The 17,755-nt window shown below is 46.5% G+C and overlaps 1 protein-coding gene across 2 annotated transcripts in view; it reads left to right on the forward strand.

The window, feature by feature from the left end:
• Positions 1 to 596: 596 nt before the first annotated feature.
• The window catches only part of LAMC3 (laminin subunit gamma 3), a 67,730-nt gene continuing 50,571 nt past the window's right edge, over positions 597 to 17,755 (forward strand). The window contains exons 1-3 of one of the 2 annotated variants that reach the window (XM_079962533.1): positions 597 to 1,173; positions 13,622 to 13,926; positions 17,279 to 17,409. In XM_079962533.1, coding sequence (XP_079818659.1) covers positions 801 to 1,173; positions 13,622 to 13,926; positions 17,279 to 17,409 — 809 coding nt within the window. In that variant the 5' untranslated portion in view covers positions 597 to 800. Of the gene's footprint in view, positions 1,174 to 13,621; positions 13,927 to 15,637; positions 15,899 to 17,278; positions 17,410 to 17,755 lie in introns of those variants that run through there. The other variant, XM_079962534.1, reaches the window with a different exon arrangement.

The raw sequence follows: 17,755 nt of genomic DNA on the forward strand, positions 1-17,755 counted from the left end.
CTTCAATACATAACAAGATGCATCATACCTACACCACAGAAAAGGCAGTCTACAGCAGAAATCTGAGTGTGTTGTTTAACTCCTGTCTGGCAAATTACCTGATTGCATTATCTGGATTTTGGCCACTCTTTTGTTATTATAACTACTTAATTCCTGAATCTAGGTCACAGGTCACAGGCTCACACCCTGTTCATATCTTGAATGTGCCCTGAAGACAGGATCTATGAGGAAAGAGACAATGGGGAGGTTTCCTACTTTGACCTGGCAGAGAAATATTTGAGGTCAATTTGTTCAGGACCTAATCTGTGGAGTTGCAGACATGTGGTTTATATATACAGTTATGAACATTTTTTTTTAATATGACCTAAAAATTCTTATAACAATAGCACTTTAAATTTATGGAGTGGATGTGGCCTTGGAAAGTTGCTAGTACCATAAGATGTGCTGCCTCATGAAGGGATTTATCTGAGCACAATAAAAGATTTTGGTTCTTTAGGGGCCTTTTCTTTAAGTGTCCTCCCTCCAAAACAAACAAACAAACAAACAAACAAACACCCAGTCCCCTTCTCTCTTTCTTTGATCCTGAGAATTTTGGTAGGCCATTTTCACCCAGACCTACAAAATAACCTTTGGATGTGGAGTGTGACGTTTCCATCTCTGTCCACAAGATGGAACTGGGAGAGAGAATATCTGTGGGATTCTCTCTGCTCAGTCAGAGGAGGAGAAGGAGGGAATTGTGAGCGGCTCTTTAGAGCCTGGGATTGTGTCAAGACATTTCAGTGGCTTCTTTGAGACTGATCATGGCTGGGGTTATCTGCTGTCTGGCTTTGGTTTGGCTGGGCCTGCATCTGACCATGGGGGCCATGGATTCATGCTATGATGCCCATGGACGGGCACAGCGCTGTATGCCCATCTTTGAGAATGCCGCATTTGGGAGGCGTGCGCAGGTGTCCAACACATGTGGCTCCCCACCAGAGGATTACTGTCTCCAGATGGGAACACGAGACTCCACCACACTCTGCCACCGCTGTGATGCCGGCAGCGATGTGCTCCACCACAACGCCACCTACCTGACAGACTTCCATAGCCAGGAAGAGCCCACGTGGTGGCAGAGCCAGTCCATGGCCTTTGAGGTTCAGCACCCCAACTCAGTCAATATCACCCTTCACCTGGGTAAGTTAGAGTGACCTTGTTTTTCTCCCTTCTCCCCTCTCCCCTGCAAACTGCAGAAATTATTTTTTAAGATGCAGCCACCAAACGGTACATTGAAAGCACATTTTCACCTCCAAAACCCCCTGGGAACTGTTGTTTATCCTGCACAGAGCTAGAACTCCCAGCACCCTTAAACTACTGTTCCCAAGTTTCTTGGGTGTGCGTGTGCTTTAAATGAATGATGTGTACACAGCCTTAATTCAGCATCACATGCAGGCACGCTGGCAGGATGAAATTCAGGGATGAGTGGGGTGATCTCTCCTACCTATATCTGAAAGGGTGAAACCCTCCTCAGCCACTTTACCTTATTGTTTTTATCTGGGGGTCTCAGCATTTAACCTTTTATTTCTGTTAGGTTAGGGCAATGGGATTATTTAGAAAATCAACTTGCAATAAGCTTCTAAAGTTTCTATTTTAATTCAAATAAACTACCCCATATGTGCCCACTTGATAGCTGCAATCAGTGGAACTGGCACTTTTAGAATTGCCACATAATGTTCATTCCGTGGCTGCAAGGAATGGGATCTTTTAAGGCCTCATTTGCACTATACATTTCATTGCGTTTCACACCACTTCAAACAGAATCCTGGAAAATGTAAATTGTTAACAGAACTGAGTTTTGTTAGGAAGCCCCCTTTTCCCTCCCAGAGCTACAATTTCCAGAGTTGTTTAACAGCCAAGCCCTCTTCCCACGGAACTCTGGGAATTGTAGCTCTGGGAGGGGAATAGGGAGGTCTCCTAACAACACTCAGTACCGTTAAGAAACTACAGCTCCCGGGTTTATTTGGCTTTTTAAAGCACTATGATACTCCTTGAAACCTGTAGTGCAAATGAGGCTCTAGTTTATGGAACTCCCTGCCTATGCATGTCAGATAGGTATCGTTGAATGTTTTTAGCACCTGCTAAAGGTCTTTTGGCGGTTCGAATCCCGTTGCTCGGACCCTGCTCCTGCAAACCTAGCAGTTCAAAAGCACGTCAAAGTGCAAGTAGATAAATAGGTACCGCTCCGGCGGGAAGGTAAACGGCGTTTCCGTGCGCTGCTCTGGTTCGCCAGAAGCGGCTTAGTCATGCTGGCCACATGACCCGGAAGCTGTACACCGGCTCCCTCGGCCAGTAAAGCGAGATGAGCGCCGCAACCCCAGAGTCGGCCACGACTGGACCTAATGGTCAGGGGTCCCTTTAACTTTAGCTAGCCATGTAGTTTTATAACAAACATTTGTTTTTAAATCTGCTGACTTTGCCTATATTTTGATCATTTCATTATGTCAACTTGAATAAATATTTTATACCATCTTATGTAAACCGCATAGAAATAATGGGTGATAGTCAACTATTTTTTCCTCAGGGTAGACCTGTTAAAATGTTCATTTCTATAGGTTTGCTCTGAGTAAAACGTCATTGAATACCATCCATTTGTTTGTTATCAACGGGTTTGTAAAACACATATCTATGTATAGTACTGTGATTAACAAAATAGGTATTTTATATTTTGGCTTCCACCTTCATCAGATACTCTGCTAAAAAATGAAATTATATTGTTTCCAAAGTGGCAGTTATGGAGCTTTGAGGATGGAACATTCAGATTGGCTTTGTTTGATGAAGCAAAACGATGTTGGTACTATTCTCCATACTGAGGCCTGCTAACATGTCCTGCAGTGTGTACATGCAGATAGACAGCTATAGATATAGGAAGTGCTTTTATGGGGGGGGGGAATGAGACACTGGTACTCATATGTTGATAAAAGTGCCATGGATGCCAATGCAAGATCACTGCCATGAGCAAGAGGTTAGGGCCCTCTGTGGTGAATATCACCACCGAAAAAGCATTGGATATAAACATATATGTATCCAATTTTAGTTTTATTCAGAGCAGACCCAGAGGAATTAATGAACATGACTAACATAGGTCCGTTCATTTTGGCAGGTTTACTATAAGCAAAGCTGAATTAGATACGATCCCTAGCGTTTAATATTTTGAATAGCACAGCTGGAAACACTGGTAGATTTTAGATACTGGCAAATATTCATATAGGCTCTATTTCTGTTTTGGAATGCATGTGTTCATGTTGCAACATGTGAACATTGGAAGAGCTTGTGGTATGGTACCAGTGACCCATCTAGTGCACTATCCTGTTCTCACAGTGGCCAACCAGACGTCGCTGGGAAGCCTGCAGCCAGAACACTAATTTCACTTGTGATTCCCAGCACTTACGATTCAGAGACATATTGTATAAAGACTAAGGTCTTAGAAATAAACTATAGATAATATTGTAGAGATTAAGACCTAAACCATATTTTAACTGCTGCCACACCTGTTTTGTTTATTGTTATATTATTGTTATGTTATATTACACACCTGTTTTGTTATATTACACACCTGTTTTGTTTATTGTTATATTATTGTTATGTTAACTTAAACTTACTTTTATTGTGTTTCTAATTTGTTTAGTACGGTATGTGAGTCCGGTCTGGGACCGTAATAAATTCAATTCAAATTCAGAGGCATATTGCTTCCACCTGTGACAGTGGACAATAGTCAGCCTGAAAAATTAGCAAGTAATTGAAGTGCTCCTTAAAATAATTGTTGTTGTTGCAACTGAAGTGCTCCGTAAAAGAATAGCTGTTGCTGCTGTTGTTGTTAATTTATATACCAGCTTATTCCCTGACAGGGACTCAAGGTGGCCTACAAATAAAAAAGAGCTAAAAAAATGTGCGTGGTCCAAAAGAATTCTAGTGAAAAAGCTTGAAAAATAGCAGTAATCAATCAAATAGAAACCCACTGTTATATACTGAGCTAATGGCTTATCTCTGACAAAATAATAATTTCTCTCTGCTAAGATGGAGATGGAGAACCTGTGCTGCCCTCCCTCCACACATTACTAGACTTCAGCTCCCATTAGCCCCAGACAGCATGGCCAACAGTCAGGGATGACGGACACTAAAGTCCAGTAACATCTGGAGGTCCACAGGTTCCCTATTACTGTGCTAAGCTCTTACCACCTTTCCCAATATTAACTGACTTGTATATATTGCTATTTCTGGGATACTAGAATTTGTTAGTGAATGTTAGCAATAAATGAATATTGGGCATATTGAAGGGAAGATAACCGCTGCAGCAATTCCCCTGAAAAGTGCCACACATGGAAATTCCTGGGTTTAGCCTAAGCAAACTAGTCTGGCTGGGTTGGTTGAATGTAAACCATTATGAAACCAGGGCCAGGCATCCACACATCAAAGAAGGTGTCTGGGTCTGCACAAAACAGGGGTTGCAAAGGTAATGGGGAGGGGCCTGAATAGCAGTTGGCATCCATCTGTCTCGAGAGACAATGGAGTGTACCTCCAGGGATGAAGTCAAATGGCTGTGTTAGCAGCACTGAAGTGACTTCCCTGGGGTGCAAGCCTGGGCAGTGTGTACTGAGGTCCTGAACTGCCTAGATGAGAAGACCACCCTCTTAGGTCCAGTCGTGGCTGACTCTGGGGTTGCGGCACTCATCTCGCTTTATTGGCCGAGGGAGCTGGCGTACAGCTTCCGGGTCATGTGGCCAGCATGACTAAGCCGCTTCTGACGAACCAGAGCCGTTTACCTTCCCGCCGGAGCGGTACCTATTTATCTACTTGCACTTTGATGTGCTTCCGAACTGCTATGTTGGCAGGAGCAGGGACCGAGCAACGGGAGCTCACCCCGTCGCGGGGATTCGAACTGCCGACCTTCTGATCGGCAAGCCCTAGGCTCTGTGGTTTAACCCACAGCGCCACCCGCATCCTTAACCACCCTCTTAGCCTTGCCCTAATGCCATACAAGAATATAGAAGAAGGGTGGGGGGAGCTGACAGGAGGTGTTGCAATTGGCTATGTATTCTGGGAAGGTGAAGAAGAAAAAAGAGAGAACACCATCCAGGAGCAGGAGGGCATCAGCTATTAGGACTGGCTGGGGAGCAAGAACAAAGGGGTGGTGCTTCGGATGGCTCTGTCTGCAGTGCTGGGCTGCTATGAGAGCCAGTGTGGTGTAGTGGTTAAGAGCGGTAGTCTCGTAATCTGGGGAACCGGGTTCGCGTCTCCGCTCCTCCACATGCAGCTGCTGGGTGACCTTGGGCCAGTCACACTTCTTTGAAGTCTCTCAGCCCCACTCACCTCACAGAGTGCTTGTTGTGGGGGAGGAAGGGAAAGAAGAATGTTAGCCGCTTTGAGACTCCTTAAAAGGGAGTGAAAGGTGGGATATCAAATCCAAACTCTTCTTCTATGAAGGACAAATGTCTCTTGAGATGACAATGCTGTAAGATCTACACCCCCTTAATCTAAACTCAGGTGTAAAGATAAAGGTAAAAGGACCCCTGACCATTAGGTCCAGTTGTGGCCAGCTCTGGGGTTGCGGCACTCATCTCGCTTTACTGGGCAAGGGAGCCGGTATACAGCTTCTAGGTCATGTGGCCAGCATGACTAAGCCGCTTCTGGCGAATCAGAGCAGCGCACGGAAACTGCTCCAGGCTGCTAAGACTGCCGCTGCTGCGTTTCCCGGGGACATTTGATGAAATCCGGGGACATTCCAGGGATGGAATTTTCCGGGGACTGGGGGCCACTAGGGGGCGCATTGGAAGATGGCCGACAATACCATCTCTCCGACCCACACAGGGTAATTAAGAGGCTGTTATGGGAGTAGGCAGCCTCCCTTGCTGCCCCAAGGAAATGGGGAACACTGCCCTTGCCTGCTGTGCCCATAAATCACCCCCTAATTCGATAGAAGGGGTGAGGGCCCTAGGCAGAATTCCCCCATGTGGACCTTGGCTCTCCTGGACGCTGTCTCTGATCGCGCACTAGTTGCAGCAATTTGGAATAATTAATTACAAAAGAAGCAAATGCACATATTTCAAGTGAAGAAGGGGAGTGAAGTCTGCTAATTTAAGTGACCTCTGCAAAAGAAGACGACGGGTTGGAGAAACAGGAATATTTTACGATCAAGATAACACCAAAGGCTGGGTATGTTGACAACAACGGGACTGAATGGGGGGGGGGACTTTTTTTACTTTCCTTCTATGTGATGTACAAGAACCCCTCCTCATTAGAATCGTCGGTTGAACTGACCCAAGCAGGATGATTAAGGTCTGTGTGGAGATAAACTTTAACCAAAAGTATGCTTTATGAAGATCGAGAAGCAATAAGAGCCTTTGGGAATGGCGCAGCAATTAATTTGGAGTCACCATCTTGCCAAAGGATTTATAGCCGGGAGGAAGAAAGGACTTGTTTTTAGACTGCATTCCTAGTGAATCTCCTCAGAGGTTTTGAGAAAGGAGGCAGATTGGTGAAGATTAATGACGCTAAGACTGTTTTGATGTATGGAAGTGATGTTATATGGAAAACATCTGGATATGGCTACTGGATAAAAAAAAAAAATATCCATGCAGGATTACAAACTGTTCTAACCAGCTTGCGGAGATTATCAGAGGTCACAAAGAGAAAGGAAAAATATATGAAAATAACAAGAGATGTGGAAAAACAGTAAGAAAGGACTGGATAGTACTGTGAACATCATAAGATTAGGTTTGTGGACATTAAAACAGCAGTAAGAAGCAAGAAGTTGATTGGATCCCCTTCGAAACTTGAAATATGGGTACCCCCAACAAAAATTTAAAATTCGGCTGTGTAATTTGGAATTTATGTAATTTGGTTTGATTTGATGTGATTGGTCGGTTAATAAAAAATTATTCTTAAAAAAAAAAAAAGGAATTTTCCGGGGACTTATTCACAAATCTGGGGACTGTCCCCGGGAAACAGGGATGTCTGGTAACCCTAATTATAACTCCCACATAAGTGGGGGGATGACTGTATAGTTGCTATATATTTGGTAACTATAGCAATAGCAACACACATACCATCTTGGTGCCTTGCTAGCTTTGAGCAATTTCATTATATCCTTATATCCTGTTGCCCTCCCAAATCTTGGCTCCATTGCAATTATGGAATGATCTCTGATGACTGCTAAACAAATAAGCAGTAACTGCTCTAGCCTGAATCTCTGAGGACAAATTTTTGTGTGTGTGTCTATTTAGCATGGTCTAGATGGCAAAACTGGAGGGGGTGGGTGGAGGGTTGGAGGTTCAAGCGATGGCCATCGAGTCCCAAGAGAAGAGAGGCCCTTCAGGCCAAGAGAGTTTGGAACAGTCTGCTTCTGAAAGAGGTCACTCCTTTCCCAACCCCCTGTGAATGCGCCCACATCTGTTACAAATTGACAGAATGTTTGGACTGGCCATTCTACTTAGGATGAAAGGAGCTGGCCTAGCTCCAGTCTCTGACACCTCTGTTAAACCAGACTTTGCCCCGCTTGACCCAGTACTGTGTTTCAAGGAAAAGACAATATGTGTTTTAGAGACAGCTTCTCTAAAAGCCCTTGGACATGACATGATATGGGAGGACGGGGACAGGAATGTGACTATAGTCATACCTCAGGTTGAATACGCTTCGAGTTGAGCGTGTTTGAGTTGCGCTCCGCGGCAACCCGGAAGTAACGGAGGGCATTACTTCTGGGTTTCGCCACTTGCACACGCGCAGACGCTCAAAATGACGTCACACGCATGCGCAGAAGCGGCAAAAAGCGACACGCGTGTGTGCAGACGTGCCGTCGCTAGTTATGTTTGCTTCTAGATGTGAACGGGGCTCCGGAACGGATCCTGTTCATATCTAGAGGTACCACTGTACTAGGAACAAGCTGGTGTCCACTGAAGCAGAACTTGGTTGTCATTTGTTTCTGTTACTCCTCCCTCACAGAAAATCTGTTCCCAGAGGCCACATTTACACCATACATTTAAAGCACTATGATACCGCTTTAAACAGAAACAGCTTCCCCAAAAAGATTACGTGAGCTATAGTTTGTTAAAAGTGCTGAGAATCTTAAGGTGACCCCTGTTCCCCTCACAGAGTTAGAATTTCCCTGTGAAAAGGGATTGACTGTTAAACCACTCAGGGAATTGTAGCAGCAAATTGTTTGGGCTTGCCCTGGAGGAACCTGTGGCCCTCAGAGTGTTGCTTGCTTCCAACTCCCATGAGCTCCCACCAACATGGTCAATGGTGAGGGATGATAGGAGTTATAGCCTGGCAACATCTTAGTGTAGGAATGTAGGCAATCTATGAGAGATTGCAATTCCCGCAGGCTCTGTTGGAGGTGGGAGAAGTACACATTGTCCTAGCTGAAGAACAACACATTTTCCGGCAACCGGAGCAAATTGCAGTTGAGTCTAACAGTGGCAAAGTACGGTAAATACCATTGCTATTTTTAAACAGGATGTTGAAAACTCACCCAAACACACTACCGCCTCCACAAAGGAAAGCCGGCACCTCTATCCCCTGCTCATAGGCTTCTCAGAGTCATCTGTGTGCCACTGATACAACGAGGATGCTGAATTCGATGGCGCGATCTAGACCAGCAAAAAATCCTTATGTTTTTCTGAAGGAATCATTAATATATTGTCATTAATAAACAGTAGTATTTAGATAATATTTGGAGTATTGAAGGGGAGATTCCAGGCCAGTGGAAAAATACAGGCTAAGCTCTTTTTCCAGGTCAGGTCCTCACCTGGGATAGAGGCAGTTGACAAGAAGTGTTGATGGCCCATCCCTGAGAACACCTTGGGTCTGTGGTTACTGGGGCGGAGAAAGGTTTGGGATTGAAAATAAGAGAGGAGGCAGACTGTGCTGTGAGATGGCAATGCTGTGAGATCTGCACCTCCTTCATCTAAACTCAGCTGTAAATATGTGTATTTATGTGGGGGTTACATTCTGAACCTCCGTATGCAAACGTGAAATCGCATAAAATGGGGAGCACCTGGAGAGTCCTCCTGGCTCCCGAGAAGACCCATCCCAGAGCCTGCAGAGGACAAGCCAGTGGCTTGCAGTTGCTACTGCTCTACCCCCCACATCAGCTGTTAGGTAGGAGGTCTCAGCAAAGCCCTGCTGTGGCACTGGCTCCTGAGGAGACCCTCCCCAGCACCCTAAGAGGATGTCCTCTTTGGGCTCTGGAGAAAGTCTCTTCATGAGCCAAGAGGACCTTTCAGGGTGCAATTACAGGATTCACTTCCAGAATTCTGGCACCGCATATGTGCACAGTCACATGCAAACAGTGCATGTGTAGATGGGAACTTGCCTGTAATTAAGCCATATTTCTTAAAGACACTACAGCCTCCACCACATCTTGATTCTCAACAGAAACACAACCCTAGATGAGAGCCTGAAACCCACTGTAATTGTGTGTACCTCTCAGCAGAGATTGGGGTCTTCCCTTCAATGTTCCAAATATTATCTAAATACTACTGTTAATTAATTTCCACCATTCACTAACATACTGTGGTCCCCTAGATCTGTTTCAAAATTCAGCTGCTAACCATGAGAGCTAAGGATCAAACTTTGGAAGCAGAATGCGTCTAAATACCAGATGCTGAGGGGTGGGGACACAATATTTGTTTTAAATATTAACAGCAGCCTTGTTGCTCAGAAATCCCAACAAACTCCTTCCAATCAGTTCTGTCTTGAAATCTGTGGTTAAAATCAGTGCAGTTTTGAGGACCACCTGCTTCTTTTTCTGCATGAGTCACTGTTGGGCTCAGAAACTTGACTCATGCAGAGATATATTTCCACTGCATGAGTGGATCAGGAATCCATCAAGCGGGTCTGATTGTGCATCTTGAAGGAGGAGGACACTAGTCCCAAGCATGGGCCAAGTGAAAGAACAGTGAAAAACCATGTAGTAGGGCAGTGGGATCACCTCCTCAGTGACTTAATGCTTAGCACCAGCGTTTTTCTTCTAGAAAAAGAGGTACTGGTACTGCATACCCTTCAGTATCTCCAGAAAAAACTCACTCCTTAGTGCTCACAAGAGCCTTCAATTGCTCATTGTTTTTTGATGCAGAAACACCTACAACAGACATTTCCCCCTCATCTATTCCAGGGTTACTTGCCAATCCCCTACCCTGCCCAAGTGAGGGGCACAGAAAGTCTGTTGGTGGATTCAAAATCTCATCTTTTACTTGCTAATCAATGACAGATGCTGACGTCTACCCTTGCAGTAGCCGTTGGATAACTCAACACATGCCTGCAAGGTTCTTGCATTGTCCCAGCTCCTTCACAGACATTTTTCATATGGGTGCAATTAAGTGTTTGTTTTCCCCACGCCTTAGTCCCAGAATAATTGCCATTTCTCAACATTTTGGATTCATTAGGGTCTCAAATGAGGCCAACTGATTGTGCCGTCTTTTTTCATCGCAAATAATTTTGCAGCGGGGAAGTGGCTCTTCACTGGTTGCATTCTTTCCCTTGTGGCTGACAAAAGATTTGGTGGTTGTTGTCTTTTTTTAAAAAAATTAAAAATATGATTGCTGGATGAAGGAACTGAGAAAGCCTGTTTCTGCTCACCACAAGGGGAAACAGACACTGTGTCACCTTCTTTCCAACCCAAAAAATGGCTAGCAGTGCACATGTTGATTTAATTCTTGAGGACTATTTTCGGCAGGCTGGCGTCACTGTGCAGCACCCTCAGGCTCTGACGCAGTCCCTTGAAAGGTCACTGAAACTTAGAGGGGGAAATGTCTGTCCCTGAAAGGAAAAGTGAAGTGGATAGGTAGCAGGGCAACTTAGAGGTCCCCGCGAACCAACAGTGGGAATGAAAGGAATTAGTGGTTGAGCTGCGACCTGGCGTCGGTGGCTTTGGCCTTTCACCTGCCACTATATGTTGTTGTTGTTGTTTACTCGTTTAGTCATGTCCGACTCTTCGTGACCCCATGGACCAGAGCAAGCCAGGCACTCCAGGCACTCCATACTTCCCACCAAATATTTTCCACTGAAAGAATAAGGCCCCACTCTGCACTTTACATTTAAAGCACTATAGTATCACTTTAAACCATGGGTAGGCAAACTAAGGCCCGGGGGCCGGATCCTGGCCCAATCGCCTTCTAAATTCGGCCCACAGACAGTCCGGGAATCAGCGTGTTTTTACATGAGTAGAATGTATCCTTTTATTTAAAATGCATCTCTGAGCTATTTGTGGGGCCTGCTGGTGTTTTTACATGAGTAGAATGTTTGCTTTTACAGTGGTACCTTGGGTTACATACACTTCAGGTTACATATTGTAACGGTCAGGAGGAAGGTCACTGGGTTGGCGCGAGAGGCAAGTTCAAATGCACAGGAGCGCGGGACAGCAGAGAATGAGGATTGGGAACCGGGTCCTAAAGCCCGCCGGAGGGAGGGGGAGGAGCTAAGCGACTCAGCGTCGGAAGAGTCCAGAAAGGGCAATGCCCCAGCGGGCAGGAGGACCCAGAGGAGGAGAGAGCAGCGTAAAAGGTGGAGCAGGGCTAGGATCTTAAACTGGTGTCATAGGGGAGGAGACTCAGACGGTACTTCGCCGGTCTAGGCTTTAAGACGTAGAGCTGCGCGCTGCGGCTTTGAAATGGAAACTGAACCTCAATAAAGACTTTTGTACATAACGACAGCCTAGCGTTGGTCCTCTGTGAGCTGGGACCTAGAGGCAGCTCTGACACATATGCTTCAGGTTACAGACTCTGCTAACCCAGAAATAGTACCTCGGGTTAAGAACTTTGCTTCAGGATGAGAACAGAAATCGTGCTCCGGGGGCGTGGCGGCAGCAGGGGGCCCCATTAGCTAAAGTGGTGCTTCAGGTTAAGAACAGTTTCAGGTTAAGAACGGACCTCCGGAACGAATTAAGTACATAACCCGAGGTACCACTGTATTTAAAATGCATCTCTGGGTTATTTGTGGGGCATAGGAATTCGTTCATACCAAAAAATATAGTCCGCTGCCCCCCCCCCAAGGTTTGAGGGACAGTGGGCCGACCCCCTGCTGAAAAAGTTTGCTGACCCTTGCTTTAAACTATGGTTTGGCAAACTAAGGCCCGGGCCAAATCCAGCCCAATCGCCTTCTAAATCCGACCCATGGACGGTCCTGGAATCAGCATGTTTTTACATGAGTAGAATGTGTGCTTTTATTTAAAATGCATCTCTGGGTTTTTTGTGGGGCATGGGAATTGGTTCATCCCCCCCCCCCAAAAAAAATATATATATATAGTGCGGCCCCCCACAAGGTCTGAGGGACAGCAGACTGGCCCACTGCTGAAAAAGTTTGCTGACCCCTGTTTTAAACAGCCATGGCTTCCTCCCACCCACCAAATATTCCTGGGAACTGTAGCTTATTCTGTGTGGTGAGAGTTGTTAGAACGCTACTCCTCTCAAAGCTTCAATTCCTAGAGTTCCCTGTGAAGATGGATTGGGTTTTGATACCCAGAACATAAAGTCAATTCACACGAGGTGACAGTAAGACCTCTGAAGCCCAGCCAGCAGTACCCCACATTAACAGGAACAAGCATTCTACAACATACCAAAGAATCCTCTGGGAAGTTCTGAGTTTCCTCAGCAGATGAACTGATGCAGGCAAGGGTGTAACTATTTTTTGTTTTTGTTGTTTTAAACCCACTGATTGCTATAACTGCATTATGGCCCTTACTGGTTTAATCCGTTCCAGCTGCTTTTTCCATCTTTTGCTGGCACGGAACAGCCCTGATGCCACTGCGCCACAATGCTTTCTGTGGATGTAAGACCTTTGCTTGTTGATTTAGGGCAGAAGAAGGAGAAGAAGAAATAAACATTCACATTTAGATCCAAGAGATAGCGGGGAAAGTGGAACTCTCTGTGTTTTATTCCAAGAACACTAGATGGTCCTGCCGAGACATAGGGATGCAGGAGAAAATTGATTCAGTTCACAGTTAAAGGCAAACTGGCCATAATTTGTACTAACCGTAACTTAGCCATCCTTCAAAATGCTCAAAATCTTGCATTGCAGTTCTCAAACCAAGTTATGGACACAAAAAACCGTGAGTGAGGGTCATGTGTGCAGAAAAATGCATAGATTAGTAAAAATATATTTTTAAAATGCATTATTTTAAGGGAAATTTATTGCAAAAGTGTGTACATTAGGCAAAATTGTATACAGACAAGTGTATTAGGAAATTTTCTCACTAAGATGCTGGTGAATTTTCATGGGGACTTGTTAAAAAAAAGATATTCACAAAATGATGTGGAAACGTGGAGAAATGAGTTTAAGACTGGAAAAACAAGAAACTGAAATTGACAGATTCTCCTATCCCCAGCTGATAGGTTTTCCAGGAAAGGAATGAGCAGAATGTTTATAAGCAAGGTAATGTTTTTTTTTAGAAGAGACAATAGGGCACATCAACAAAAAGGTTGTAGCATGGAGTGTTCCCTGTTCAGGGACAGGGTGATGACTGGCCAAATAACAAATCTCCCTTAGGGATGAGGATAAATTATCACTTTAACAAAAAGAGCCCATCCGAAGATAACAGTGATTAAAGTGGAGCACTTAAGAATACTTGACCATTCTTTATTTTCTCCCCTTTTAGGAAAATCTTATGAAATCACCTACGTGAGGTTGAAATTTCACACCAGCCGCCCAGAGAGCTTTGCTATCTATAAGCGGAGCCATTCTAACAGCCCCTGGATCCCTTACCAGTATTACAGCGCCTCGTGTGAGAAGACATATAGGAAGCCAGAAGGACAGTTCTTGCGACCTGGCCAAGATGAGCGGGTGGCACTCTGTACAGACGAGTTCAGCGACATTTCCCCACTGAGTGGGGGAAATGTGGCCTTCTCCACCCTTGAAGGCCGGCCTAGTGCCTACAGCTTTGACCAGAGTCCCATTCTCCAGGTACAAATCTCTGGGTGGGTGGTCCCTTAACACAAGGACAACGGCCTGGTAGTATAATCAGGAAACACTGAAGAACAAACTACAGTGGTACCTCGGGTTACAGACGCTTCAGGTTACAGTTGCTTCAGGTTACAGACTCCGCTAACCCAGAAATAGTACTTCGGGTTAAGAACTTTGCTTCAGGATGAGAACAGAAATTGGGCGGCAGCGGTGCAGTGGCAGTGGGAGGCCCCATTAGCTAAAGTGGTACTGAAGGAGGAGAGGACAGGTTAAGATACCCTAAAACCTGTGTAGTCACCCCCCCCCCCAACCAGGCAGGCCTCAAGCCTCAAGACTTTTCAAAATTACTTTCTCACTCCCACTTCCCTCCCCCGGGCACAATGCTCTTCCCACCCGTCGAAAAGGCCTGAAAAGGCTACAGTACCTCAGGTTAAGAACAGTTTCAGGTTAAGAACAGACCTCCAGAACGAATTTTCTTAACCCGAGGTACCATTGTAGAATAAATCCACCAGAAAGGCACTATGATTTTGTGAAGAACATGTTGCAGAATTTGCCTGCAATAAAAGACCAGCCTGGAGGGGCCTGGCATCTGGAACGCCACAGGTTCCCCAATCTTGGAACTGTGTTTCAGTTTAACCTCACCCACCCATGCAGGCAGGGTGAGGCAAAACAGGAAGGTGCCGGTCTACCAGTGCAGCTCCCCACAAACCTCCCTTACCTTGGTCAGGCAACAGTGTCCACAGTGTGATGGTGGTTTCCAGCAAGATTTTGCGGTATACAGGAGTTATTGTGAGATTTTGGTGAGCTCTTGAGAGACCTTGCCAGAACCTGCTACTGCCACTCAGCGGCATAGCGTGGGTTGTCAGCACCTGGGGCAAGGCAAGTAATTTGCGCCCCCTAACCCTGGGCAAGGCAAGTAATTTGCGCCCCCTAACCCTGGGCAAGGCAAGTAATTTGCGCCCCCTAACCCTGGGCAAGGCAAGTAATTTGCGCCCCCTAACCCGGGGCAAGGCAAGTAATTTGCGCCCCTAACCCCTAACCTGCCGCCACTGCCAGCTTCTTCTTGCTGCTGCCTGGGCTGGGGTATTTACGGTAAGGTAGCCACGGTGGCGGCGGCGGGTCCGTGTCAGGTGATCTGAGGCGAGTTGCCGCGGACGCTGCCGCCCAAACGACGCCGCTTGCCCAGAGGAGGAGGGCAGAGAGGCGAGGAAAATGCAACATGGCCCAGCTGCTGCAGCAGCAGCGGCGGCGGCGGGGCTGTGAGGAAGGGCTGCCTGGCGCGCCCTCGATGCGCGGGGACTGCGGCGAGCGCTGAGAGCCGCTGCCTGCCGGACGCCTTCAGCCCGGACGTGCGCACAGCTCGTCGGTTCCGCGAGACATGGGGCTCTGCTACAGCCTGCGCCCGAGGCTCTTCGGCGACTCCGGAGGCGGAGAGCGCCCCCCCCCCAGATGTTGCGCCCGGTGCGGCCGGCCCCCCCTGCACCCCCCATGCTACGCCACTGCTGCCACTTTAGGCTCTCTTTAGGTTCTGCTGCCTGAAGTGGCTGCCTCAGTCAGCCCCATAGGTGGACTGGCCCTGCACCTAGGAAGTCCGTTGGTTTCAGTTAGCCACAGCAGTTGTTTTCAGTCAGTGTGCCATGGCAACCTGGGTGCCTTGAACAATGCTCAGTTGCCATGAGCAACACTGGCCTCTGTTCCTCTCTCCCCCCCCCCCCCATGCCCTCTCACATCTCTGTCTCCCAAAGACTTTCACAGCTGTTTGTTTCATCCCCAGCCACATGCTCTCCTGGCAAATGGTACCTCGGGCTGGCCAGGGGGTACTGGTTGCCAGGAGCTAAGGTGACCTTGGAGTAAGCAAGCAAGCAAGCGTTTGCTGTGTGCAAGGCCTGCCTGGGAGTGCCCAGTGCTGAAGGGGAGCCTTTCTGCCATGCAGGCCTGGCAGTGCCTGCTGCTGCCATTGCTGTCTCCCAAGGTGCTGGCCTCACATTCACCTTTGGCCAGTCTCTGTTGGGCCACTAATACTGGGGGCATCCTTGTCCCAGGCCCCTGTGGGGCAACGTGAGGAGGCACCTCTTTTGGGTACAGGAGGGGTAGCAGCTGTCCAGGGGACTCCCAAGAAGAGGGGAGAGGAGAGGAGGCTGAGGGAACACTCCAAAGGGAAAGTGTTTGAAAGGGGGTGAGGGGTTGCTGGCTCTGCAGGTAAGGGGTGACATAACTGGGCTCATAAGCCCCACAGGGGTGTCACAGAAGGAATGTAATTGGTCACGGGTGCTGTGGACTCAAAAAGGTTGATAACCTCTGGGGTACAGTCCATTGGGACTGGTAGGGGGGAAGGCAGGGAGACCAACAGTAGGTGGAGCCAGAGAGCCAGTGGCAAGCAAAGCCAGACCAATCTAGTTTTGTCCCTGTCCTCCTCCCTGGTGAGTGCTGAGACTAAGCAGAATGGAACTGAAATTAATTAATTATTTTTTTTTTAAAAAATGTCCAGTACTTGGTCTCTGAGGTGCAACTGGACAATTTTTTAATTTTTATTTTTTTATTTTGACTGCGTCAGACCAACATGGCCGCCTCCCTGAATCCAGAATTGAACTGACAGCCACTGACACCTTCTAAATGGTTTGTTCAAGAAATATAGCCCACGAAGGAATGTGGCCTTTGAACTCTAAAAATCCTCTGCCCTTCTGCTCTTGATCAACCAGATGTCCTGTACCCCTACTATTTGCTTACTTTCTCACTTACTATAATTAATTTCTTCATCCAAGGATCACAGGGAAGTTTGCAATATAAAAACACAAAAATATATAAAATAGTAACAAACAAAAACTGTTATGTACTAAGCTTGGATTCTAGAACAATAGACAAGTAGGATCCTAAAATGCAACAACTGATTGGCCTGCAGCAAAAGACCAATCAGACTCCAGGAGGGAAGCAGAATCAGCCAATCAGACAGGACTCATTGTGTAAATAATGTATATAAAAACCTGAGGTTTGGGGGGCAATTGAATCACTGTTTTACAAGCTGCAATAAAGAGCATGAAATCACTACAGGACTCAAGAGTATATTTCAAAAACAATACCCCCATCTGCTGTTCTTGTCTCCACCCTTCAAAGTCCCAGGCTCCTCCCCTTCTCTTAGAATCTGAGCCATTGCAAACATTCGTTTTGGTCAGTGCTTTTCCCCCTAGAAGGTACTTAAGGGTACACAGTACCGGCATGTCTTCTTGTTGTTGTTAAAAAGTGTGGCATTTACTGTAACAACTTCATGGTGAGTACCAACACCTATTTTTTATAGGAAAAAGCATACATTTCGGTCCCAGTGGATTGTCAATACTGATCCTGTGTAATTCTGTAGGAGTGGGTGACCGGGACGGATTTGAAGATTTCTTTGGACCGGCTAAATACCTTTGGGGATGACATCTTCAAGGATCCCAAGGTGCTGCAGTCTTACTACTATGCTATCTCAGACTTCTCCGTAGGGGGCAGGTAAGATGGGATGGATGGGCGGAAAGAGGAAAAGGACAATCATAAAGGGTAGTTTTTATTGGGAAGGGGTGATTGCTCTCACCTGGGAAAAAGGAAAGTGTTGCCAACCTTAAATCATGACTTCCTGCTGTCTTATGAATCCCCGCTTCTTAAGGCTCAAGTGTAAAATCCTAACCCAAGGACCACTACCCTTTTTGGGGCATGAGGGGTCACCACATCTGGAAATCAAAGAAATTCTCCTGGGTCCCAGCAAATGGCTATTTTACAATTTCCTGGAGATAACAGGAATTGAACCTGGGACCTTCTGCATGCAAATCATGCTTTACTGCAGCTCAGACAGTATTTC

Source organism: Podarcis cretensis (assembly GCF_951804945.1).
Source record: "Podarcis cretensis genome assembly, chromosome: Z".
In the NCBI taxonomy this organism is placed as follows: Eukaryota; Metazoa; Chordata; class Lepidosauria; order Squamata; family Lacertidae; genus Podarcis; species Podarcis cretensis.